Here is a 26,580-nt window from a genome sequence, read left to right on the forward strand (position 1 = left end):
TAAATATGAGCATGTTTTCTCCCAGTCTCTGGCTTACCTATTTCATTTCTTTTTTTTTTTAATTTCAATAAATTTTATTTGCTTTTTAAAAATATAAATCTTATTAAAAATAGAGATGTACATGACATATATATGAAGAATATAAATAAATCACCTAAAAAACAGCTACAAATTATCCACAATCTCAGTACCCCAGAACAACTTTATGATATTTGTTAAACATGATTCCAAATATAGTTCTGTATATGTGCAGTTGGGTAAATGAATAGCTAGATATATTCAGAAAAAAATTAAGAGAAATGTAATCATACTATGCATACTATTTTAAAATTAACAATATAAAAATATATTTTGAACTTTAAAAAGGAAAATAATTAAAACTGAAGTTAATTGTGAACTTCAAATAAGTATTTCTTTACGCAAGACAATTTTTTCTTTTTTTATTTTAAACATTTTATCAAGAAGGCACATTTTTTTTTAATACAGCAGGTTTCATTAGTCATCAGTTTTATACACACCAGTGTATATGTGTCAATCCCAATCGCCCAATTTATCACACACCCCCCCACCCCCCCACGGCTTTCCCCCTTTGGTGTCCATATGTTTGTTCTCTAATTTCTACCCTGCAAACTGGTTCATCTGTACCATTTTTCTAGGTTCCACATATATGCGTTAATAAACGATATTTGTTTTTCTCTTTCTGACTTACTTCACTCTGTATGACACTCTCTAGATCCATCCACGGCTCAACAAATGACCCAATTTCGTTCCTTTTTATAGCTGAGTAATATTCCATTGTATATATGTACCACATCTTCTTTATCCATTCCTCTGTAGATAGGCATTTAGGTTGATTCCATAACCTGGCTATTGTAAACAGTGCTGCAATGAACATTGGGGTGCATGTGTCTTTTTGAATTATGGTTTTCTCTGGGTATATGCCCAGTAGTGGGATTGCTGGATCATATGGTAATTCTAGTTTTAGTTTTTTAAGGAACCTCCATACTGTTCTCCATAGTGTCTGTATCAATTTACATTCCCACCAACAGTGCAAGAGGGCTCCCTTTTCTCCACACCCTCTCCAGCATTTGTTGTTTGTAGATTTTCTGATAATGCGCATTCTAACTGGTGTGAGGTGATATCTCATTGTAGTTTTGATTTGCATTTCTCTAATAATTAGTGATGAACAGCTTTTCATGCGCTTCTTGGCCATCTGTATGTCTTTTTTGGAGAAAGGTCTATTTAGGTCTTCTGCCCATTTTGGATTGAGTGTTTGTTTTTTTAATATGAGTGTTTGTTTATTGAGTTTGTTTTTTAATATATTTTGGAGATTAATCCTTTGTCTGTTGCTTCATTTGCAAATATTTTCTCCCATTCTGAGGGTTGTTTATTCATCTTGTTTATGGTTTCCTTTGCTGTGCAAAAGCTTTGAAGTTTCATTAGGTCCCATTTGTTTATTTTTGTTTTTATTTCCATTACTCTAGGAGGGAGATCCAAAAGATCTTGCTGTGATTTATGTCAAAGAGTGTTCTTCCTATGTTTTCCTCTAAGAGTTTTATAGTGTCCGGTCTTACATTTAGGTCTCGAATCCATTTTGAGTTTATTTTTGTGTATGGTGTTAGGGAGTGTTCTAATTTCATTCTTTTACATGTAGCTGTCCAGTTTCCCCAGCAGCACTTCTTGAAGAGACTGTCTTTTCTCCATTGTATATCTTTGCCTCCTTTGTCATAGGTTAGTTGACCATAGGTGCATGGGTTTATCTCTGGGCTTTCTGTCTTGTTCCATTGATCTATGTTTCTTTTCTTGTGCCAGTACCATGTTGTCTTGATTACCGTAGCTTTGTAGTATAGTCTGAAGTCAGGGAGTTCGATTCCTCCAGCTCCGTTTTTTCCCCTCAAGACTGCTTTGGCTATTCGGGGTCTTTTGTGTCTCCATACAAATTTTAAGATTACTTTGTTCTAGTTACGTAAAAAATGCCATTGGTAATTTGATAGGGATTGCATTGAATCTGTAGATTGCTTTGGGTAGTATAGTCATTTTCACAATATTGATTCTTCCAATCCAAGAATATGGTATATCTCACCATCTGTTGGTATCATCTTTAATTTCTTTCATCAGTGTCTTATAGTTTTCTGCATACAGGTCTTCTGTCTCCCTAGGTAGGTTTATTCCTAGGTATTTTATTCTTTATGTTGCAGTGGTAAGTGGGAGTGTTTCCTTAATTTCTCTTTCAGATTTTTCATCATTAGTGAATACAAATGCAAGAGATTTCTGTGCATTAATTTTGTATCTTGCAACTTTACCAAATTCATTGATTAGCTCTAGTAGTTTTCTGGTGGCATTTTTAGGATTCTCTATGTATAGTATCATGTCATCTGCAAACAGTGACAGTTTTACTTCTTCTTTTCCAATTTGTATTCCTTTTATTTCTTTTTCTTCTCTGATTGCCGTGGCTAGGACTTCCAAAGCTATGTTGAATAATAGTGGTGAGAGTGGACATCCTTGTCTTATTCCTGATCTTAGAGGAAATGCTTTCAGTGTTTCACCACTGAGAATGATGTTTGCTGTGGGTTTGTCATATATGGCCTTTATTATATTGAGGTAGGTTCCCTCTATGCCCTTTCTGGAGAGTTTTTATCATAAATGGGTGTTGAATTTTGTCAAAAGCTTTTTCTGCATCTATTGAGATGATCATATGGTTTTTATTCTTCAATTTATTAATATGGTGTATCACATTGATTTATTTGTGTATATTGAAGAATCCTTGAATCCCTGGGATAAATCCCACTTGATCATGGTGTATGATCCTTTTAATGTGTTGTTGGATTCTGTTTGCTAGTATTTTGTCAAGGATTTTTGCATCTATGTTCATCAGTGATATTGGTCTGTAGTTTTCTTTTTTTGTAGTATCTTTGTCTGGTTTTGGTATCAGGGTGATGGTGGCCTCCCAGAATGAGTTTGGGAGTGTTCCTTCCTCCGCAGTTTTTTGGAAGAGTTTGAGAAGGATGGGAGTTAGCTCTTCTCTAAATGTTTGATAGAACTCACCTGTGAAGCCATCTGTCCAGGACTTTTGTTTGCTGGAAGATTTTTAATCACAGTTTCAATTTCATTACTTGTGATTGGTCTTTTTATATTTTCTGTTTCTTCCTGGTTCAGTCTTGGAAGGTTATATATTTCTAAGAATTTGTCCATTTCTTCCAGGTTGTCCATTTCATTGGCATAGAGTTGCTTGTAGTAGTCTCTTAGGATGCTTTGTATTTCTGTGGTGTCTGTTTTAACTTCTCCTTTTTCATTTCTAATTTTATTGATTTGAGTCCTCTCGCTCTTTTTCTTGATGAGTCTGGCTAATGGTTTATCTATTTTGTTTATCTTCTCAAAGAACCAGCTTTTAGTTTTATTGATCTTTGCTATTGTTTTCTTTGTTTCTATTTCATTTATTTCTGCTCTGATCTTTATGATTTCTTTCCTTCTGCGAACTTTGGGTTTTGTTTATTCTTCTTTCTCTAGTTCCTTTAGGTGTAAGGTGAGATTGCTTTTTTGAGATTTTTCTTGTTTCTTGAGGTAGGCTTGTGTAGCTATAAACTTCCCTCTTAGAACTGCTTTTGCTGCATCCCATAGGTTTTGGATCATCGTGTTTTCATTGTCATTTGTCTCTAGGTATTTTTTGATTTCCTCTGATTTCTTCAGTGATCTCTTGGTTATTTAGTAACATATTGTTTAGCCTCTGTATGTTTGTGTTTTTTACATTTTTTCCCTGTAATTCATTTCTAATCTCATAGCGTTGTGGTCAGAAAAGATGCTTGATATGATTTCAGTATTCTTAAATTTACTGAGGCTTGGTTTGTGACCCAGGATGTGATCTATCCTGGAGAATGTTCGTGCAGTGCACAGTTGAGAAGAAAGTGTAATCTGCTGTTTTTGGATGGAATGTCCTATAAATATCGATTAAATCTATCTGGTCTATTGTGTCACTTAAAGCTTATGTTTCCTTATTTATTTTCATTTTGGATGATCTGTCCATTGGTGTAAGTGAGGTGTTAAAGTCCCCCACTATTATTGTGTTACTGTTGATTTCCTCTTTTATAGCTGTTAGCAGTTGCCTTATGTATTGAGGTGCTCCTATGTTGGGTGCATATATAATTGTTATATCTTCTTCTTGGATTGATCCCTTGATCATTATGTTGTGTCCTTCCTTGTCTCTTATAACATTCTTAAAGTCTTTTATCTGATATGAGTATTGCTACTCCAGCTTTCTTTTGATTTCCATTTGCATGGAATATCTTTTTCCATCCCCTCACTTTCAATCTGTATGTGTCCCTAGGTCTGAAGTGGTCTCTTGTAGACAGCATATATATGGGTCTTGTTTCTGTATCCATTCAGCAAGCCTGTGTCTTTTGGTTGGAGCATTTAATCCATTCGCATTTAAGGTAATTATTGATATGTATGTTCCTATGACCATTTTCTTAATTGTTTTGGGTTAGTTTTTGTAGGTTCTTTTCTCCTCTTTTGTTTCCCACTTAGAGAAGTTCCTTTAGCATTTGCTGTAGAGCTGGTTTGGTGGTGCTGAATTCTCTTAGCTTTTGCTTGTCTGTAAACATTTTAATTTCTCCACGGAATCTGAATGAGACCCTTGCCGGGTAGAGTAATCTTTGTTGTAGGTTCTTCCCTTTCATCACTTTAAGTATATCATGCCACTCCCTTCTGGCTTGTAGAGTTTCTGCTGAGAAATCAGCTGTTAACCTTATGGGAGTTCCCTTGTATGTTATTTGTCATTTTTCCCTTGCTGCTTTCAGTAATTTTTCTTTGTCTGTAATTTTTGCCAATTTGATTACTATGTGTCTCGGCATGTTTCTCTTTGGGTTTATCCTGCCTGGGGCTCTCTGTGCTTTCTGGACTTGGGTGGCTATTTCCTTTCCCTTGTTAGGGAAGTTTTCAACTATTATCTCTTCAAATATTTTCTCTGGTCCTTTCTCTCTTCTCCTTCTGGGACCCCTATAATGCGAATGTTGTTGCGTTTAATGTTGTCCCAGAGGTCTCTTAGGCTGTCTTCATTTCTTTTCATTCTTTTTTCTTTATTCTGTTTCGCAGCAGTGAATTCCACCATTCTGTCTTCCAGGTCACTTATCCGTTCTTCTGCCTCAGTTATTCTGTTATTGACTCCTTCTTGTGTAGTTTTCATTTCAGTTATTGTATTGTTCATCTCTGTTTGTTTGTTCTTTAATTCTTCTAGGTCTTTGTTAAACATTTCTTGCGTCTTCTCCATCTTTGCCTCCATTGTTTTTCCGAGGTCCTGGATCATCTTCACTATCATTATTCTGAATTCTTTCTCTGGAAGGTTGCCTATTTTCACTTCATTTAGTTGTTTTTCTTGGGTTTTATCTTGTCCCTTCATCTGGTACATAGCCCTCTGCCTTTTCATCTTGTCTATCTTTCTGTGAATGTGGTTTTTGTTCCACAGGCTGCAGGATTGTAGTTCTTCTTGCTTCTGCTGTCTGCCCTGTGGTAGATGAGGCTGTCTAAGAGGCTTGTGCTAGTTTCCTGATGGGAGGGACTGGTGGTGGGGAGAGCTGACTGTTTCTCTGTTGGGCAGAGCTCAGTAAAACTTTCATCCTCTTGACTGTTGATGGGTGGGGCTGGGTTCCCTCCCTGTTGTTTGTTTTGCCTGAAGCCACCCAACACTGGAGCCTACCTGGGCTCTTTGGTGGGGCTAATGACAGACTCTGGGAGGGCTCACGCCAAGGAGTACTCCCAGAACTTCTGCTGCCAGGGTCCTTGTCCCCATGGTGATCTACAGCACCCCCCTCCTCTGCAGGAGACCCTACAACACTAGCAGGCAGGTCTGGTTCAGTCTCCCCTGGGGTCACTGCTCCTTCCCCTGGGTCCTGATGCACACACTACTTTGTGTGTGCCCTCCAAGAGTGGAGTCTCTGTTTCCCCCAGTCCTGTCAAAGTCCTGCAGTCAAATCCTACTAGCTTTCAAAGTCTGATTCTCTAGGAATTCCTCGTCCCGTTGCCAGACCCCCAGGTTGGGAAGCCTGACATGGGGCTCAGAACCTTCACTTCAGTTGGTGGACTTCTGTGGTTTAAGTGTTCTCCAGTCTGTGAGTCACCCACCCAGCAGTTATGGGATTTGATTTTACTGTGATTGTGCCCCTCCTACCATCTCATTGTGGCTTCTCCTTTGTCTTTGGATGTGGGTTATCTTGGTGAGTTCCAGTGTCTTCCTGTCAGTGATTGTCCAGCAGCTAGTTGTGATTCTGGTGTTCTCACAAGAGGCAGTAAGAGCATGTCCTTCTACTCCGCCATCTTGTTTCAGTTCCCTATTTTGTTTCTTAACAGTGTCTTTTGATGAGCAGAAGTTTTAAATTTTTATGAAGTCTAATTTATTAATTTTTTTCCTTCACAGTTATTGCTTCCTGTGTCCTAAAAATCTTTTGTCTATTTCCAAGTCTTAAAGATACTTTCCTATGTTTTATTGTAAATGTTTTACAGTTTTAGCTTTTACATTTTGGTCTGTGATCCAATTTGAATTAATATTTGTGTGTGATAAGTTCAGTTTTTTTCCATACTGATTTCCACTCATTCTAGCATAATTTGTTTAAAACACTTCTCTTTCCCCATTGGTGTGCCTTGGCATCTTTGTCTAAAAAGCAGATAACCATATAATTGTAGGTGTATTTCTGGGATCCATATCACATTCTATCGAACTATTTGTCAATCCTATGCCAGTACCTCACTGTATCGATTAATGTAGCTTTAAGGTACCTCTTAAATGTGTGGTCTTCCAACTTTGTCCTTCTTTTTTTTAATATTCTAGTTCCTATTTCCATATACAATTTAGAACCAGCTTATAATTTCTGTAAAACAAAGCCTTTTAGGATTGTGATGGGGGTTGTGTTGAATCTATAATCAATTTGAGGAGAATTGATAGCTTAATATTATTTATTCTTCCAGTTTATGAATATGGTGTACCTCTCCCTTTATTTAGGTTTTCTTTGTTTTCCCTGAGCAGTGTTTTATAGCATTTATTCTAGAGGTCTTGCACGTCTTTTGTTAAATTTATGTATAAATATTTTATGCTTTTTAAATTCCATTTTATTAACATTTCTATTTCATTGTTTGCTACTAGTATGTTAAAAATACTTTTCTGGGGCTTCCCTGGTGGCGCAGTGGTTGAGAGTCCACCTGCCCATGCAGGGGGACACAGGTTCATGCCCCGGTCCAGGAAGATCCCACATGCTGCAGAGCGGCTAGGCCCATGAGCCATGGCTGCTGAGCCTGCGCGTCCGGAGCCTGTGCTCCACAATGGGAGAGGCCACAACAGTGAGAGGCCCGCATACCGCAAAAAAAAAAAAAAAAAAAAAATTCTTTTTTGTTTTTTAACTCTCCCATAATTCGGTATCCTTGCTGAGTCCCCTTATTGGTTCTAGTAGTTGTTATATGCATTCCTTAGGATTGTCCATATAAATAGTCATGTTATCTATGAATGGAGACATTTTTACTTCATTTCCAATCCAAATACCTTTCCTTTCTTTTTCTTGCCTTATTAAAATGACTGGGACTTCCAATATAGTGTTGAAGAGAACTGGTGAGAATGTGTCAGAGATAATCAAAATAGCAATAAATTTCAGTTAGAAGAATTAAAGTAAAAAGATATTATTCCTTCATTTTTATTTAATTCTCAGTCAAGAGGTATAGCTGACTCTATTTACTCTCTTCTTGTATTTATCTACTTTTAAAAAACAAATGTAGCCTGTATATTCAAGTAGACATTTTGAATCTTTGGGAAACCTTGGGAGGTTATGAAGGTCATTTTGTGATATAGTTTATTGAATGAATCTCCTATGCTTGGATGTTTAGATAGTCTGCAGTATTTTTTGATTACAAATAATGCTGCAGTGGATAACTTTCTGCATGTGTTTTCTTGAAATTTTGGAGGTGTGTCCTCAGGGTAAATTCCTAGAAGTTCATATACTAGATTGAAAGGTAAATAAATATGTAGTTTTGTAGAGAACGTTAAATTCTACCAGGAGTGCAAAAGAGTGCCAGTTTCCCCATAGCCTTACCAATAGAGTACATATATTGTATTTTGAAGTTTTTCCAATCAGTTGGGTGAGAAAGGATGTCTCAGTGTAGTTTTAATTTGAATTTGTTTTATGATGAGGGAAGGTAAACATTTTTGCATATTTTTAAAGATCATTTAATATCTCTTTTTTAATATTGTCTGCTCACGTCTTTTTCCCATTTTCTATAAGATGTTTGGTCTTTTGTTTCCTCAGTTAAAGTTTTTTGTATATTAGGGATATTTATTCTTCATCTGTGAAATGTGTTATGATATTTTCTCCCAGTTTGTCATTTGTCTTTTGACTTTCCTTATGATGTCTTTTGTCATGCACAAGTTTTTAATTTTTATGTAGTCAAATTTGTTGATCTTTTTTTTTTTAACATCTTTATTGGAGTATAATTGCTTTACAACGTTGTGTTAGTTTCTGCTTTATAACAAAGTGAATCAGCTATATATATACATATATCCCCATATCTCTTCCCTCTTGTGTCTCCCTCCCTATCCCACCCCTCTAGGTGGTCACAAAGCACCAAGTTGATCTCCCTGTGCTATGTGGCTGCTTCCCACTAGCTATCGGTTTTACATTTAGTAGTGTATATATGTCCATGCCACTCTCTCACTTTGTCCCAGCTTACACTTCCCCCTCCCTGTGTCCTCAAGTCCATTCTCTAGTAGGTCTGCATCTTTTCCTGTCCTGCCCCTAGGTTCTTCATGACCACTTTTCTTTTTTAGATTCCATATATATGTGTTAGCATACAGTATTTATTTTTCTCTTTCTGACTTACTTCACTCTGTATGACAGACTCTAGGTCCATCCACCTCACTACAAATAACTCAATTTCGTTTCTTTTTATGGCTGAGTAATATTCCATTGTATATATGTGCCACATCTTCTTTTGTTGATCTTTTCTTTTATTACATTGGGCCTTTGAGTAATAGTTAGAAAGCCTTTCCCTTCAGACTATAGAATCTGAATGGGTGTAAGAATTCACCCATGTTTTCTTCTAGTATATGTATATTTTCATGTTTTACATGTAAATCTCTGATCCATTGGATTTTATTATTGTACGTAAAATGAGAAGTGGAGCTAATCTTATCCTTTTCCAATGACTATCCAGTTGCCCCCCCAAATTTTATTTAAAGGTCTGTCTTTGTCCAGTATTTGAGATATTACCTTTATCATATACTAAAGTTCCGTATGTACTTGGGTCTATTTGGGGGCTTTCTATTCTGTTCTTTTGTTCTCTTTACCTATTCATGCATCAGTACTACACACTATTTTAAATATAGAAGCTTTGTAAGGATGTTTGAAAATCTGTTAGTCTCCTCTCATAGCTCTTTATTTTCATTGTTTCCCTAGCTGTTCTTACATGTTTATATTTCCTTATGAATTTTAGTATTAACTTGTCTAGCTTCATTTAAAAAAAATCTCGGGACTTCAGTCCAGTAACTTAACTACTGCAGTCCAGTAACTTAACTACTGCAGTCCAGTAGTTAAGACTCTGTGCTTCTACTGTAGTGGGCGTGGGTTTGATCCCTGGTCAGGGAACTAAGATCCCACATGCTGCATGGTGTGGCAAAAAAACACAAAATGAACAAACAAAAAAAACTCATTGGCATTTTTATTGGGATCACGTTAAATTTATAAGTTTTCTTAGGGGAGAACAAATATCTTAATGATGTTGAGATATCCTAATGAAGAAAAGGGATATTTCTTAATTTGTTCAAGTCTACTTTTGTGCCTTTCATGAATATTTTATAGTATTTTTTATATTAGATTTGAATGTTTTAAAAATTCTTTTATGTACTTTATTGTTGCTGTTATAAATCTTTTTTTACTCATTGTGTTTTCTAACTAGTTATTATTTGTGTATATGAATAGTATTATCTTTGCATTTTAACTTTACAGCCTGCTACCTTGCTGAATTATTTTATTGAGTTAGTTTTATCATAAATTCTCTAGGGTTTCCATGATATACTGTTATATCATCTGTAAATAAAGATAGTTTTGTCTTTTAGTTTCTAATTCTTATTCCTCTAATTGTTTTCTCCTATCTAATTGCATTGGCTAATAGTGCTGGAATAATGGCAAATAACAGTTGAGACAGTAGCATCCTTGTTTTGTTTCTGACCTTAAAGTAGATGACTCTTGGGGTTCCCTATTAAGTAATATGCTGGCAGTACGATTGAGGGGTGTGTGTGTGTGTGTGTGTGTGTGTGTGTGTGTGTGTGTAAAATGGAAGTGCCTGTCCATTCCTGTTTTATTTTTTTAAGAATTTTTATTAGGAATGACTGTTGGATTTTATCAAAGGTTTTTCAGCATCTATGGATATAGTCATGATTTTTCTCCTCAGACTTATTAATATTGATGAATGATATTCATTTTCTAATGTTGAATCATTCTTGCATTCTTAGTATAAATTCCATTTCATCATGGCATATTCTTTTCTTACTGTAGTGTTGGAGTCTGTTAGCTAATGTATCACTTAGAATTTTTGCATCAATGTTCATAAATGATTTCCATCTGTAATTTTTCTTTTTGTATGTATACCATCTTTATTAGGTTTATATATCAATGCTTCATAAAAGATTGTGGATGTTTTCTTTCATTTTCTATGCTCTGAAACAACATATATAGATTTGGGACTATCTGGTTGGCAGACAGTTCTCCAGTCTTCCATAAATTTCTTGCATTTCTGCACACCCTGCAAATTCGGCACTAACTGCCCTTTGTTTCCTACTGTACCAGTTTTGTCCCCTTTGTGTAGTGCAAGATCTCTTCCAGTCTCAAAAGATACAGCATCTCCCTAAAAGTAGTAAATGGCCGGTTTCCATACAGCCCTAGAAGATACAGCTAGTCCTGCCTCTAGAGCAAAAAGCAAACATGCTTATTGCCTAGTATAATAAAGGTAATGTTTCCCTTCTGAATAGAGGACTGGCATGCTTACTGCCCACTGTAAAATATTCAAGTTCCATATCTCAAAATCTCCTGTAATGCAGCCTACTGTGGGCTCAAGTATTATCTGGCCCTTTTTGCATTGTCCTATGGTAACTGGGGCTTAGGAAACTGACCCCCAAATGCTGATATCCTGGCTACTGCTTCTGCTGTCATTAAATAACTGTCTTTCATCTCTGATCCAGGATTCTTGTGTATTCTTCTAGCATCCATGAAATTGTAGCAGTCTAACCTGTTAGCTTGCAAGTAGGGTAAAATTTCACACTCTTTTTACTTCTTGACACTGGTCTTTAAAGTTGTGGTAAAAATTTCCTAGAAACCATTTTGTGAAATAGTTCTTTGGTAACTTTCTCTATTTCTTCTATGGAAATGAGTCCTTAAGCTTTTTATCTTTACTGTTCACTTTAAAATTTGTATGTGAAAATTTTAAATGTAAAATTTTAAAATATGCTCAAAGCTCATTTGCTTGGAGCAAAGGGGTGGGGTCTTTTTTTTTTAATTAATTAATTTTATTTATTTATTTTTGGCTGCACTGGGTCTTCATTGCTTGCTCGCGGGCTTTCTCTAGTTGCAGCAAGCAGGGGCTACTCTTCGTTGTGGTGTGCAGGCCTCTCATTGCAGTGGCCTCTCTTGTTGCGGAGCACGGGCTTTAGGCACGCGGGCTTCCGTAGTTGTGGCACGTGGGCTCAGTAGTTGTGGCTCGCGGGCTCCAGAGCGCAGGCTCAGCAGCTGTGGTGCACAGGCCCAGCTGCTCCGCGGCATGTGGGATCTTCCTGGACCAGGGCTCGAACCCACGTCCCCTGCACTGGCAGGTGGGCTCTCAATCACTGCGCCACCAGGGAAGCCCTGGGGTCTCTTGAATACACTTCATTTTTACATTGCTTTTTATTTTCCTCTGAGGTCTCTTTTGCTTATCTTTCATGAAGAACCATTATTGTTATTTTAGTTAACTATAGTGCTTTCTTAGCTTACAGTACATAAGTAGCTAAAGTTATAAAGATGAACGTCCTTTCTGTGTTTTCCTCTAGGTGGTAGTTGTACAGTCATTATAAAGGTGCATGTCCTTTTTGTTTGTTTTTCTACAGGTGGTGGTTGTACAGGCAATTAGTGCTCTCTGTCAGAAATACCCTCGAAAGCACAGCGTCATGATGACTTTCCTCTCCAACATGCTCCGAGATGACGTAGGTGCACTACTTTTTAATCATGTGAAGTTGCTCTCTTAAATTCTTATGCCGTAGTATTTAAAGCAGCTTTCTTTATCATCTCAGTAAGCATCTCAAATAGTGTGCCTAATTCTGTTTTCTGTCTTATTACTAGACATGCTATATTGCTTTGGCTTTCCCACTTGGAGGAAAAAAACACTTTTGTTTTTTTCATAAGGGAAGGGAAATGAAATCTGAATGTTATAGCATGAGCCTTGGAGTATAAGCATTTCTCCAAAAAGTGTCCTCAGAATGAATGGCAGTTTTCTCTTTTGCCAGGGAGGCTTTGAATATAAGCGAGCCATTGTGGACTGCATAATCAGCATTGTGGAAGAGAACCCTGACAGTAAAGAGGCAGGTCTAGCCCACCTTTGTGAATTCATCGAGGACTGTGAACACACTGTTCTGGCTACTAAGATTCTACATTTGTTGGGCAAAGAGGGCCCCAGAACGCCTGTCCCCTCCAAGTATATCCGCTTTATTTTTAATAGGGTGGTACTGGAGAATGAGGCTGTCAGAGCTGGTGAGTCATTGCAACACTAATAATGGTGTAACTGCTGATCTTGTGAAATGCTTATTAACTCAAGGGGGTGGTAATGAAATTGGAAAATGAAGTTGCAACGTCTATTTGATGGTGGGATCTTGGAGCACACTTAAGCCCCAGATGTACAGCTATTTCTTTGTATTCCAATTTCCATCCTGATTTCTGCCTGTATCAGAGACAAATAACCCTTGACTTTCGGTATGACGGAAGATTATGATGGCGTCATCCATTTTTTCCGAGTTATGGCCATAAGTATGAATGTCTGTGAAATTTGTGTGTCTTTCTGCCTCTGTAGTTTTTTTTTTTTTTTTTTTTTTTTTTTTGTGGTACGCGGGCCTCTCACTGCTGTGGCCTCTCCCGTTGCGGAGCACAGGCTCCGGACGCGCAGGCTCAGTGGCCATGGCTCACGGGCCCAGCCGCTCCGCGGCATGTGGGATCCTCCTGGACTGGGGCACGAACCCGTGTCCCCTGCATTGGCAGACGGACTCTCAACCACTGCGCCACCAGGGAAGCCCTCTGTAGTTTTTAAGTGACTTTTTAAACAGGTCTTAGGGTTTTTTTTACTTCCTCCTCCCCTTAGCATGTGAACTGGTACAAATCTCCCCTGTTAAAACTATAAGCCTTCCTTCGATCCATTGTCTCTCACTAGCTACTGACCATACTCCCCCTGTTATGTAACCTTATAGGAGCTATTACTAGCTGCCCCTATGAACTTATTCTCCATTTTCTCTTCAACTCACTATAATCTTGCTCTCTCCCTTAAAAATCTTCTGAAGCTATTTTTTTTGGAAATTACTTATAAGCTAGTTGGAAAATCAAGTTAGACACTTTAATGTTCTTACCCTTGTTCACCTCAGTCAATTTGATGTACTGTTGCCTAAACACTTCATGAAACTCTCTTCCCTTGGTTTCCACAATAGCCTGCATCTTTCCATCACTCCTGAGTCTTATTTATAGAGCTTCTGTTCCATTCCTTAAAACGTTAGTTTTCCTTAGGGGTTTGTCTTCTCAACATACACATTCATTCTGGTGATCATTTCCAGAGCTCTGCTGATATGCTGTGGCATTGCAGTCTCTTTCGTGAACTTGTACGTCTGGCTATCTAAGGCACTTTAAATTCAGCTTGAAATTCAAACTATCCCAAACGGAAATCCTCACTTATATCATCCACTCAGTTGCAAGGCTAGAACCTTACTCCATTGTTTTATAACCCCCATCTATCCTTTGGCAAAGTTCTTTCCATTCTGTCTCCTCAAAATGCATTTCTTCATTGTCTTTTTTCGTAGATTTCCTGAGGGCTGCATTAGGCTCCCATCCATTTCAGTTGCCCAACTAGTCTGACTGCTTGTAGTCTCGCCCATATCCAGTATATTATTCTCCACACTCTGCTACCAAAGTGGTCGTTAGACATAAAATCTCACAAATTTAGAGTAGTACACTCTGCTACAAATACACAGATTCATCCTGTATTTAACACCCGTTAATAATAGCCTTGAGGTTGAACCATAACCGAATTTTGTTTTGTCTCTAGTCTCTCACTTTTCTCCTGCTCTCCAGCACAGGTCTAGTGCTTCAGCCTTGCTCAGCTGTGTCCAGTCCCAGGATCTTGCCACACTTTCTTGTCTGGCCTGAGGGCCTTGGTACTTTTTATTCTCTCTCCCTCGAATGCTCTTTTCCTGCCTTTTCCCTCTGGCTAACTGTATTTGTTCTTCAGACTTTAGCTCAAGTAATACGTGTCAACTCCTTGTCTGTCTCCTCCTTCTCCAATTGTGACTTACGTTCCTTTCTCTACTCACGTAGTACCCTGGATATAGTCCTACCATGGACTTTCTGTGCTATGTTGTAACTACCTCTTTACTTACCTGTCTTTCCCACTGGAGTACAACTCCTTGATGTCTTCTGTCTTTCTGCCTCCAGCATCTAGCACAACTCCTGACAAAGGTTAAGTAAGCAGTAAACCTCTGTTGATACAGTGACTTTTAATAATAGAGTTTTGGGTTTTGGTTATTGTTTTTTAATGTGTGGGGCTGGTTGTTTAAGATTAGAGCTTATAAGGAGCTGGACTGGAAGATAGCTCATATAAGGAATACATATGATCCTTTTTCCTCAATGCATGGTGGGTTTTCTTACTCAGAGCTCTCTTGGGCCTGCTGATTTCTATTTATGCTTAAATGGATCAAGGAAATAAGATCAAGAAACTCACAATAAAACAATAAGAGTTTATTCCAACTGAACACGGGGAAACTCCTCTAATTTTTTTTTTTAATGATTACTGCTTGACTCTGAGAAGCCAGTATTCATGTTGTTTTGTTTTATGCTCCATTACAGCTGCTGTGAGTGCTTTGGCTAAATTTGGGGCTCAGAATGAGAATCTTCTCCCAAGTATCCTAGTACTCTTACAAAGGTAATTAAAAGAATGTCTTTTTCTTTTCTTTTCTTTTTAAAATAAGAATGCCATGTGGCTGAATAGAGAATTCCTCATTGTACCATATCAAAACTCATTGCAGGACCTAAGAGTAGAGCTGATGGAGTCAGGGCAAATGGCATTTTTCTTATTCTTCTGGTAATTTTGCATGTGCTAAGTACATGTAAAATTTGACTTCTAATTTCTCTTGCATGATTTTGAGGAAGTGACTTAAATACATGTGCCTCAATTTGTATAACAGGGGCCAACTTCAAAGAGATTCACTATGTAGAGTTGAAAATACCAGCTTCTCATGGTCTCCTTGACTCCCTATTTGATGAGGAAAAGACTTGCTTTAGCAAACACTCTGTGATTACATCTTGTAATTGAAGCAGAAAAATTACAAGCCAAAGGCTGGCTGGTTTAAATCAAATAAATTGCCATTTGAGTGATATCAATGCCTGGATTCGGAATGCTTTTTAGTATCCTTGGAAAGTATAATATTACCATTTTTAAATTATATTCGAAGTCTAAGTCTTTACCAGGGTCATGTGGTTGCAGATCCAAGAATAGACTCCAAACTGCTATCTTATGTTATTGTGTCCTTCCTAATTATTTTAATGCCTACTTATGTAGTGCTTCTGATTCATAATGACACCATTTCTTTACCAATTGAGAACAGTACCCGGTATATGTGGAGATTTTAGGATCCACCGTTGGCTGTTGTTGAGCTCTTTTATAAAGGCAGTATCAGATGGCCTGGATCGTGTCCTTTAGGTATAGTGGTAAAGCTATTGGAAATCATTACGGTGCTGTGACATGTATCTTCTGTATCCCTGGACAGGTGTATGATGGATACTGATGATGAGGTACGGGATAGAGCTACCTTCTATCTGAATGTGCTGCAGCAGAGGCAGATGGCGCTGAATGCTACATATATCTTCAATGGTCAGTGAGAGCCAAGAATGGAGACAAGTACACTTTTGTTCCACAAATGGTGTCTGAGAAGCATATCCATGATGATTTGCATATGAGCTGGCTTCACTAGGCAAAACGCTTGGTTTCTGTCTTTGAATGCACTTCCATTTCTAGGGAGACCTAAAGTATGTAAAAGCCCAAAGAATATTGCTTTTTCCTGGTCCTCCTTGAGCTCCCTCTTGGATGGGTTTACCTTTTTTCCCTTATGCTATCATCGTTTCCATGTGTCTCCGTTGCTTTGTTTTCTGGAAGATACTTCTATTTTGTTGAAAATTTCTATGCTCTGCTCCTATGCTTCCTTGGATGAAATTATAAGAGCCTTTATTTTTTATTATTTAGGTTATAAAATCTGTGGTTATAGTTTTCTTTAGAAAGCTTAGATAAATATTACAAATCTGGGCCTATCTGGGTCCTAGGATTGGCAAGAAGTAGTGCTGAGAGTTTTCTGTTTCATAGGTCTGACAGTCTCTGTACCAGGGATGGAGAAAGCCTTACACCAGTACACACTGGAGCCTTCAGAAAAGCCCTTTGATATGAAATCTATTCCTCTTGCTATGGCTGCTGTCTTTGAACAGAAAGCAGGTAAGGGGAACACTGTTAGTTTTTCTATGTATAAGTAGTTTTACACCCATAAAAGACACTGTTAGCATATTTTCTTTAATATTTCTTTTAATGGTCACTGCTTCTAATCTTACAGAACTAAGATGGATGATACTTTTTTTTTTTTTTTCGGTACGCGGGCCTCTCACTGTTGTGGCCCCTCCCGTTGCGGAGCACAGGCTCCGGACGCGCAGGCCCAGCGGCCATGGCTCACGGGCCCAGCCACTCCGCGGCATGTGGGATCTTCCCGGACCGGGGCATGAACCCGTGTCCCCTGCATCGGCAGGCAGACTCTAAACCACTGCGCCACCAAGGAAGCCCCCTGGATGATTCTTTTTAAATTAGGGTTTTAAAATTTTTTCCCTTGTTTTCTCATGAAAGCAAGAATATGAATTGTGACTCAGATTGAAATTTTTTTTTTTTAATGCTAAGTGTTACAGCGTTTGAAGTTAGTTGTCACCGTGTGTTTCAGAGCAGTAATTGTGCTGTCACCTCTTATTTTTATTTTCCGATATTAGTTAACTTCTTAATTAATTTTTCTGTTGGAGGCTTAAAAAAATAAAGGAACAAAGTGTGTAGTGGTTAGAACCAAAAATGAAAGAGCTTACGCTTTCAACATTTTCAGGTTTTTCTGTTGGTACTATATAAGTAGTTTTTCCTGTTTGAATCACGAGATTTGTTTTATAAACTGTTCCTCCTTTTAAGAGTAATTAAAAAAAACATTTCGGTTCATTAAAGCACATTTTATATTTTTAGGACTTACTTTATTATTTCATAAAATATGTTCACTAAATACATTTTGAGTGTTCCTCCAAAAAAGATGACAGAGAACCTCCCAGTATGATTCAGCAATAGCACCTTATGTTTATCTGCTTAACGTTTCTGTCCTCATCTCCTGTCTGCATGTTTGGCTTGATAGTAGGAGGGAAGCTCATTTGATTGCTCATACTTGTCTTTGTAGAAATCACACTGATGGCTACTAAGCCCGAGAAGTTGGCTCCTTCCAGGCAAGACATTTTCCAAGGTATGATGATTTGATGTGTAGAAGCAGTAGCCTAGCACCCGAGGCATTGTAAGTATAATGAAGGCCACTACTTTTGTTCAATTTGATTAATTCTCAGTACGGGAGCTCGTTGTATGGCCGAATATTGATTGTCCTAGCTTACAGTTGCGGGCGCTACCTGGAGTCTGTGGGACTTTCCAATTTCCAGTTGCCAGCTTACAGAGAATGCTTTTCTTACTCTGTATCAGGGAACTCAAATTCTATGAAATTAGGAATTAAGTTTGTCTGTCTGTTTGTTGCTTTTAGTAATTGAGTGTATAAACTCTTACTTAAAAGATTATTTCACTAAAGCTTGGGGACACATTAGTTGAGTGTTCAACTATTAGTAAGACTATGGAAACTTAAAACATTTTAGACACCCAGAGTAATGTCTTCCCTGTCTTCTTACTTTCCTCCTCCTTTTCTTTCCTTTTTTCTTGATAGAACAACTGGCTGTCATTCCTGAGTTTATGAATCTAGGACCCTTGTTCAAGTCTTCTGAGCCTGTTCAACTTACAGAAGCAGAGACAGAATATTTTGTTCGTTGTATCAAGCACATGTTTACCAATCATATTGTGTTCCAGGTGAGATAAGCGCCAGAACTGGCTCCAGTAAGGGGTTTAGTGTTAATCCCCTTTTAGTTTATGATTCTAGTTCCTTTTATAGAGAAGCAAATTTAGCAGCATATCTGGTTTTCTTTCCTAACTCCATAGCTGTAGAGATGTGATGGGTAGCTTTTGATGATTTAAATTTAAAAAGACATAAAACTGAAATGTCTGAAGAAGTTGGACAGCATAAAGGATAACCTGTGGAAAAAATAGTCATCATTTAATATCAGGGTAAAATAAGTGTGTCATTCCAAGAACTTGGATTTCAGTTTGGTTCTCAGACAGCTATCAGACTTCTACCATCTTGTTTGGTAGAATTCAATCTCAGGAAGGAGGAAAACACTGGTTAATATAAACAAAAAAGACCTCAAGAATAAGGTTATCCTCGTTGCCTCAGGAAAAATCTTAGGGGGAGACATGCGTGGTGTTTAGAAAGTATAGAGGGTTCCAGAACTCAGTCGTGGGTTATGGGTGGGAAGGAACAACTTGCTTGCAAACAGTTCTTCTCCTTCATAATTTTCCTATTTGCTGACTTTTCAGTTTGACTGTACCAATACTCTCAATGACCAGCTACTGGAGAAAGTGACAGTGCAGGTGGAACCATCAGATTCCTATGAAGTGCTGTGTTGTATCCCAGTCCCCAGCCTACCTTATAATCAACCAGGAATATGCTACACTCTTGTTCGTTTACCTGATGATGACTCTACAGCAGGTAATAACACACAGAATGGAAGAGATATGATTAAGAGTGCATTACCACTTGAGCTCTTAAATGTCTGGACAGATGTTTGGGGTGCAAGAATTTGTTTCTTTTCCGGAATTAAATGATGGTATATTTATAAAATGAGTTACTGCTTACAGACATACTAATTTTATAACCAAGTTTCTGAGTAAAATATGCTGGACATTTAATTGTAAAACAGAAACTGGATGTATACAGTGGTAGCCCAAAAAGGAACTCAGACTTTCTGTTGGAACAGTGTCACCACTAGTGAGGGTTCATATGCCTGATGTCTCCTATGAAGGATCATGGCCTACTTCTCCCTGATGTTTCTTTCCAGGGCATCCTAAGGACTTCTTATTTAGTAGATCCATGGCATCATAAAATACATTGTTTTTAAGGGTCCTGTAACACGAGGCAAGTGTCTAAGAGTATGTCTCAGCCTAATGAGTGGCTTAGCCAACATCTGTGTATCCACATTTGAGAAGGGCTTGTAATCTGCTTGACCTGTATGCAGTCTTGGGGGTGGGGGGGGTGGGGGAGGCCTGTGAAGAACAGCCAATTGCTAGTGCCAGTGGTATTTACAAATTGGGGGTTTGAGATCTTCTAACCTATGAATGTCAAGTATTTGTTGTACTTGATTTCTTTTTCCCATTTTCCCACCTGAGTTCTTTTCTTCCCATATTCACTGCAGAGTTTTCACAACTGTTACCCAGTTTTCACTGAAATAAGCACACACATTGCACTTACATTTTGAACAATTTTTATTACTAGTACAGGAAAAAACAATTTTTACTACTAATACAGGAAAAAACAATTTTTACTACTAATACAGGAAAAACCAGATAGAAGTTAACAAATACTGGGAAAGTTACAGAGTTACAAGAAATCGTAAAAGCACTAGTAAATAGTTATCCCTGGTCATCATTCATTACATTTGGGGCTTAACCTGTCTTCCCTTAGCCCCTCTCCCAACTCCCTTTTTAGATGTTGGTTCTGGGAGCCCCTGCCCAATCTTACCTGTGTTGGATGATAGACCAGGCTACTCAACTCTAGCACGAGGTAGATTCAAGTTGGCACCATTGCTGGGTATGAACCCCAGGTTGTTCCCTCTGGCCCTGGGTGGACCTGCAGTTGCGGCCACCCTGGATCCATAAGCTCCTGGGTAGGAAGGCACTTTCCTATCTGGCCTCCACTATTTCTCCTTCGAGCATTAGGCCATCCAACTTTAACCTTTAATTACCTCCTTTATCCCTTTATGAGGTTTCTCTTATTCCATTCCCTTTTAGCTTCACTTTCTTTCCTGGTCTGTTTCCCTCTGGTTAGATTTGACTTATGTCCACCAGCCAGTAATTAAGCTGGCTGTACTCTTATGTAAATAAAGCTAGTTTTATTTACCCTTATTCTAAACCAGTATCTGGGCCCAGTCTTAATGTAGCCCTATGGCTTCTGCCATCATCCTGGGATACACCATACTTCTTCAGTTTTTTCCAGTAGGCATCTCTCCATATTTCAAAATTCTAACCCCATTTTACTTCCCACTAAGTTTCTGGTTTTTAAGGGATGCCATTACTTCGCCACTTAATTTTGGAAGCAAAATGCTGACCTCATTGGTTAAAGAATCAAGCTCTCCCCCGCTGAGAATACTAGCTCCTCCCATTTCCCCAGGTTCACTCGGATAGCTGATAACTTAGGCGCCTCACACCCCAGGGAGTGGTTCTAACAGAATACAATAAATACAATTTTACAGTATCAAAATACATAAAACAACAATATTGAAATTACATAAGTTACATAGAGTATAGGAGAAAACAACAACAACAGAAAACACTTCTACTAAGACAGAAAGCATAGGGAGATTTTCTTACCCCTCCTTACTATGGAGTTAATTTCTTTTTAAAACAGATCTTACAAATTAGCCCAGAGGTTTCAACCTTTGGTCTGCTGGCTGTGGACTCTTTTGCTCGATGGTTGTTAGTATTTTGTCTATAAAAATTTGTCATTTGGAGAATTTTCTTTCTTTTCTGTTAAATTCAGAGGGTTTGCTGGTTTGTGTTAAAACTTAGTTATAAACTCTTGTGATTGCATCTTGGAGAAAAGAAATGGAATTCTTCCAATGGAAGTCTCAACACTTGGACTTTTAAAATTTTGTTAGTAGTCGATTTACGTTTTACCTATCATTTACCTGCTTAAAAAAAAACTCCTTTCTATTCTTTAGTCTTTGTTAGAAACTCTAAAATTTTTAATCCATGGCCAATCCAAAGTCTTTGCTGTGCAATGAATAGAAGTGAAATACCAGGGCATAGGTGGTAATAAGAGTCTTTTCCACATGCCTTCCTTTCAGCATTTTCCCATTGCAGATATTCTGGATTTTACCAATCACCTGAAGATCTATACAATCAATCACCTCTGCTTGTCTCATCTCAGAAAATATATTTTCCGTATAGTCACAGAAAAAAATAGAAATTCTATAGATTGTGATTTCCTTCAACTTGAAAACTGTATAGAATAGAAAGTAATGTAGGTTTTGGAGATAGATAAATTCGATTTGAATTCTGACTCTGTTACACACTGAGTGTGTAATCACAGGCAAGTTATTTGATCTCTGTAAACTTTCTAGGATTGTTGTAAGGATAAAATGAAATTAAGTAACGTGATTAGCGTGGTGCCAGACACATAGTAAATACTTAATAGATAGAGGCTATTATTGTTTCAATTCTGAAACTATCCACTTTCTCCTTTTATCCTCTTTAACAATCAAGTCTTTCACAGTTCAAAAGATACCCACCCACCCATATCCTCAGAAAGTTATTCCATCACCTGTTCTTACCTTTTCTGTATCTTTAAACTTTCCCACTCCTCCTTACTTTATAAGTATACAAAAAATCTATGCCATCTGAAAAAATTTACTTTAACTCAACATCAAGATATTACCATAACTCCTTCCCTGAAATCTTGGGCAAATTGTGGAAAGAGTAATCAACATCATAAGTCTCAATTTAGTCCTACTTATCTTCCATCCTCCAACAACTACTCTTTACTGAAAAATTTCTAGAAAAGCCTTCAAGGCAGAATGCTTTCTTAGTGTCCTTTCTCATCCAGCAACATTCCTTCCTCTGAATGTTTATTACACCAGTAACAACATATATATGCCACATTCTACAAATTTTTCCCCACTTTGGACCTCTGTAATGACTCTACCTTTTTGCTTTATTACTTACTCAGAACCATTCTAATCCCTATATTGCTTTTATTATTGAACTCTTGGTCCTCATTGCATCATTATTTCTCATTTCAACAAATTTAGATAACTCATTTAAATAGCCCTCAATAGAAAATATCCATACTAAGATCAAGTTTAACAGGACATGTATATGAGTTTCTCTTTCTGGTTTTTTTTGTTTTGTTTTGTTTTGTTTTTGCGGTACGTGGGCCTCTCGCTGTTGTGGCCTCTCCCATTGCGGAGCACAGGCTCCGGATGCGCAGGCTCAGCGGCCACGGCTCACGGGCCCAGCCGCTCCGCGACACGTGGGATCTTCCCAGACTGGGGCACGAACCCGTGTCCCCTGCATCGTTAGGCGGACTCTCAACCACTGCGCCACCAGGGAAGCCCTCTCTTTCTGTTTTTCATTAGGGATGCTGCCTCCCATTTAACAATTCATAACTCTTTCATATTATACATACATACTGCAGTTCTTGCAGTTCTACACTTCCTTAAACCTTTATCTTAATGAGCTACCACAGGATCCTGATGGACTCCAATCTCTTCACTGAATCTGTTGTCTCCATTCCATTATTTGCTATTCAGTATTAGCCATATTAACTCCTGACAATCTGAATTAAATCCACAGCTTCAGTTAAGTAATATTTATCTGTTTTTTCACTTTGACGCACCTCCACCCACTCACTGGGATCCATATTAATGACCCTTGGTGAAACTCTGCATTCTTCCAAGCTAAGCACGTAATCTGAATTTCTACTCAAATGCTAATAAAAAAGCAGGATAGGTTGAACTTTACTATTTAGCCACCATTTCCCCTACCTTTATCACTAGAATTTGCATCAGCCTAGCCGTAGAATCCATATTCCTCCAAATCTGACCCGTTAATGAGACTCGCCAAGATTCCAGTTTGAGACCTCATTCGCCTGTTCATTCATCTTGCAACCAACCTCCCTTTCCTCAAACACACTGAAATTTCAACATTTCCTCTGTGCCGACTGTGAACCTGTTTTCCTATCCTATTTCATGTTCCCGTTTCACACCATCATCGATAGCTGTCATCTTTATTGCTGCCTTTCTTAAATGATAACATCTCTCCAGAATGCAGTATAAACATGGCACATCCACTCACTTCCTTTTTCCCCATCTTGTAGCCCTTAGAAAAACTGGTTCACAGTCTGGCCTTTAAGTGGATTCAGTATGTGAAAATGTGTGAAATTACTCCTTGACCTACTCTTATTATTCAAAACAACCCCATTCTCTGGCATGTGTCTTCATCTTGGGATGTCAGGAGCACTAATGTTACGAGGACTGCTGCTGACACTCTCCCTTCAGATTTTGTTTTATGAATTTATCTCTATGTGACCATTTATTCTCTTGAATCTACCCACTTCGACATAATTGTCTGATAGATTTTTCAGGCAGCCACCCACCAATTTCCCTGTGGTAATTTCTTTTTATATATTTCTCCCATTTCCCTTTATTCCATTAATTGTGATCAACAGGTCGCACTATGCATCCTAACCATTATAATGTTCCTTAATAATTCCAAGAATGATTTGTATGTATACTGTTGACTTAGTTCCAATTTTATCTTAACCACTTCTTTTCTCTTTTTCCTCTGCTCATTTTCATTGGAAAAACAATGAACGTATAAACACTATATCAGCATCTGTAGGAGGCATATTTTACCAGTGCTAAATACAGTTCTTTCAAAATCCAATTGATTGCACTATACACCTTTGCTTTGTACTTGGCTATGCCGTAGCCCCTCCCTCTATAAACATTCTACATTGTCTATCTTCCCATAAAACAGTGCTTTCCCACAGATATATCAGATAGCACCTGTACTTTCTTTTATTCACTAGTGTACACCTGCTGTCTGGCCTCAATACCACCCCTCCTGCCCCTGAGATCTGCTGACGTCCCCAGATTGGGAGCTCTTGAAGCTGCCTTCCCCTTTTCTGTAGAGCCCCCTTTAACTTCCCTGAGCCCTTCACACATTCATGAGGTTCTTCCCCTCATCCATGCTGCCTGTCCCTTTCTTTTCCCATTGACTCCCCTGACCCATCTCAATACTGGCCTACCACCTTCATGGACACTCGAGAATCCAAGGATCTCTCTCTTTGCAGGCTGGGTGTGGACTGAACGTTGCTCAGCCCATCCTCTGCCTTTTCTCCCACTCTTGTCTTCAAGAGCTTCTCTGCTTTATCTTCAACATCCCATCCTACTTCCCCTACCACCTGTCAGTCATGCCACAGATGCAGTGGTCTTTTCCTTGACATCTGCTCTCTTCTTGACCTGCCCTCATGCTCCCCAGTCTCCAGCTTCTTGGTCTGCAATGTGCTGTAGTGACTCCATATGCTGTCCCCATTCATCCCTGAGCACCGTGTCTTTTCAGGTCCCTCAGGCTTCTGTCTGACCTTCCATCGTTTCGTGTCGTCATGCCCTGCATTGACAGGCTCGTCTCCAACATTTTCCACAGACCACTACCTTTACCAGCTCATCCTCTTCTCACCTCGTCCACCTACCCCATGTTCCAACCTGGTCTTACCCACGCCGTCCTCTCCCTCCTGCATGGGCTTCCTCACGCCCTTGGCCCACTCATGGGTGCACAGCTCCTGGACCCTCGACATCCAACTCCATCCTTTTGGCTCTTTGCTATCACACTCTGTGCAGTGTGTTCCCTGATCCTCTCAACAAGCCTCTCCTGCCCTGGTTGCTGGGTGCCATTGCCTCACCTTCCTCACTCTTCTTAGCCATTGGACCTCCTCTTCTCTACTACCTGTTTCAGAATGCTCACCTGATCTTGCCTACGTCCGGGGCCCACCTTCATCATCTCTCCTTATTTCCTTCTCTACTGTATGTATAGCAAAGGAACTGTCCTACCTGAGCCATGTGACATTCTTTAAAGAAGCTACTGTCTGTGCACCTTCCAGCTGGATTCAGTTGTCTCCTCTGCTCTGTGCTCCCTTCTCCGTCCCCCATCCACTGCTCAACCCGGTTGAGTCGTCTCTGCTTCAGGCACACTGTGTTGAATCCTCACGCTCCGCCCACCAACCCACGCTCATGAGCCAGGCTGAGCTTGCCTCCCGGGCCGCACGACCCCACGACATCACTCCCTGTAACCTTTCAGGTTTCCATCCAGACACCTTGTCACGTACTCTTCTGACACAGCTCTCAGGGAGGCTCCGGCCTCTGATTCTCCGACCTTTTTCTTTCACCGCAGCACTCTCACCTTCTTCCCACCCTCCTGCCCCCGCACCTGCCAGACCCACTCCCGACACCACCGCCCTCAGTCTGGACCTGCACAGAGCCCTGGGTCCTGCTGTCCGCCCTCCCTCCCCCCTCGGAGCAGTCATCTCTCTTCCAGACGCTCTCCTGCACTGTCCTCTCCCGTCCCATCTACCCCTTCCTTCTGCATGGACACCCGCCTCCGGTGCTCTCTGCTCACATACACACAACCCAACTTCCTTTCAGTCACCACTTCCATCTCCCTCAGCCTTACTCCTCCAGAGTCCTAAGCTCAGGGACACCATGCTTGCAATCCACTCCCAACTGATGGACCGTAATCCCCCTCCCCCCTCCCCCAGTCACTCCAGGTGCCTTGCTGGCTACATTCATTTACTCGCTGTCTCCCTGGCCCTGCCTGGGTCCTTTTCCTCCATGTCTGACACTCTTGACTCTGATGCCTCCGTCTGCCCGACTCGGGCTCATCTGCTCATGCTTCACCCCTCTTCCCAGCTGCCCACCCTGCCCCTTCCACCCAGTGATTCTCACCCGAGGATGCGTGACCCCCAAGGCAAGCCTATCAGCATCATCTTTCAGGAATGTTTTTGTGTTTTCTTTTTTGATTTTTTTGGTTTTGTTTTTGTTTGAGCAGAGTACTGCTCTCCCTCAGATGTTCTGACAGGCCTCCCTTGGGGTCCATGCCCACAGCCCCCCTTGGGTGAAATCGACCCCCCCCCACCCCGGGGAAGAATCACTGCTGTGGAAGCCCAGCGTGCCTCCCTGGGCTGCGCTCTCCCCTTGCCCGCCTCTAGGCTCCCATCGGTTGCCATTGACCCTTGTTCCTCAAGGATCCCAGCCCCGCCCCCCTCTCTGACACTGGCCCGGCACTGTCCTCCTGGAACCACCACATTCCCTTCCATATTAACTCACTGACACCTGACGTGCCGTAAACCCCGTTCTGCATTAAGACACTATTCTTTTCACACACCCCTATATACCCCTCCTGCCC

The 26,580-nt window shown here is 39.6% G+C and overlaps 2 protein-coding genes across 5 annotated transcripts in view; one reads left to right on the forward strand and one right to left on the reverse strand.

The window, feature by feature from the left end:
* Positions 1 to 26,580, forward strand: part of COPG2 (COPI coat complex subunit gamma 2) — a 159,021-nt gene that overhangs the window by 76,118 nt on the left and 56,323 nt on the right. For 3 of the 4 annotated variants that reach the window (XM_049714609.1, XM_049714608.1, XM_033432444.2), the window contains 8 exons: positions 12,107 to 12,202; positions 12,503 to 12,746; positions 15,096 to 15,171; positions 16,016 to 16,119; positions 16,606 to 16,731; positions 17,711 to 17,773; positions 18,236 to 18,375; positions 18,940 to 19,246. In XM_049714609.1, coding sequence (XP_049570566.1) covers positions 12,107 to 12,202; positions 12,503 to 12,746; positions 15,096 to 15,171; positions 16,016 to 16,119; positions 16,606 to 16,731; positions 17,711 to 17,773; positions 18,236 to 18,375; positions 18,940 to 19,227 — 1,137 coding nt within the window. In that variant the 3' untranslated portion in view covers positions 19,228 to 19,246. Of the gene's footprint in view, positions 1 to 12,106; positions 12,203 to 12,502; positions 12,747 to 15,095; positions 15,172 to 16,015; positions 16,120 to 16,605; positions 16,732 to 17,710; positions 17,774 to 18,235; positions 18,376 to 18,939; positions 19,247 to 26,580 lie in introns of those variants that run through there. The other variant, XM_004272190.3, reaches the window with a different exon arrangement.
* Positions 19,867 to 26,580, reverse strand: part of MEST (mesoderm specific transcript) — a 107,595-nt gene continuing 100,881 nt past the window's right edge. The window contains exon 13 of the mRNA XM_004272191.3: positions 19,867 to 25,646. The gene's annotated coding sequence lies outside the window, so the exon portion shown is untranslated. The remainder of the gene's footprint in view (positions 25,647 to 26,580) is intronic.

Source organism: Orcinus orca, chromosome 9 (assembly GCF_937001465.1).
Source record: "Orcinus orca chromosome 9, mOrcOrc1.1, whole genome shotgun sequence".
In the NCBI taxonomy this organism is placed as follows: Eukaryota; Metazoa; Chordata; class Mammalia; order Artiodactyla; family Delphinidae; genus Orcinus; species Orcinus orca.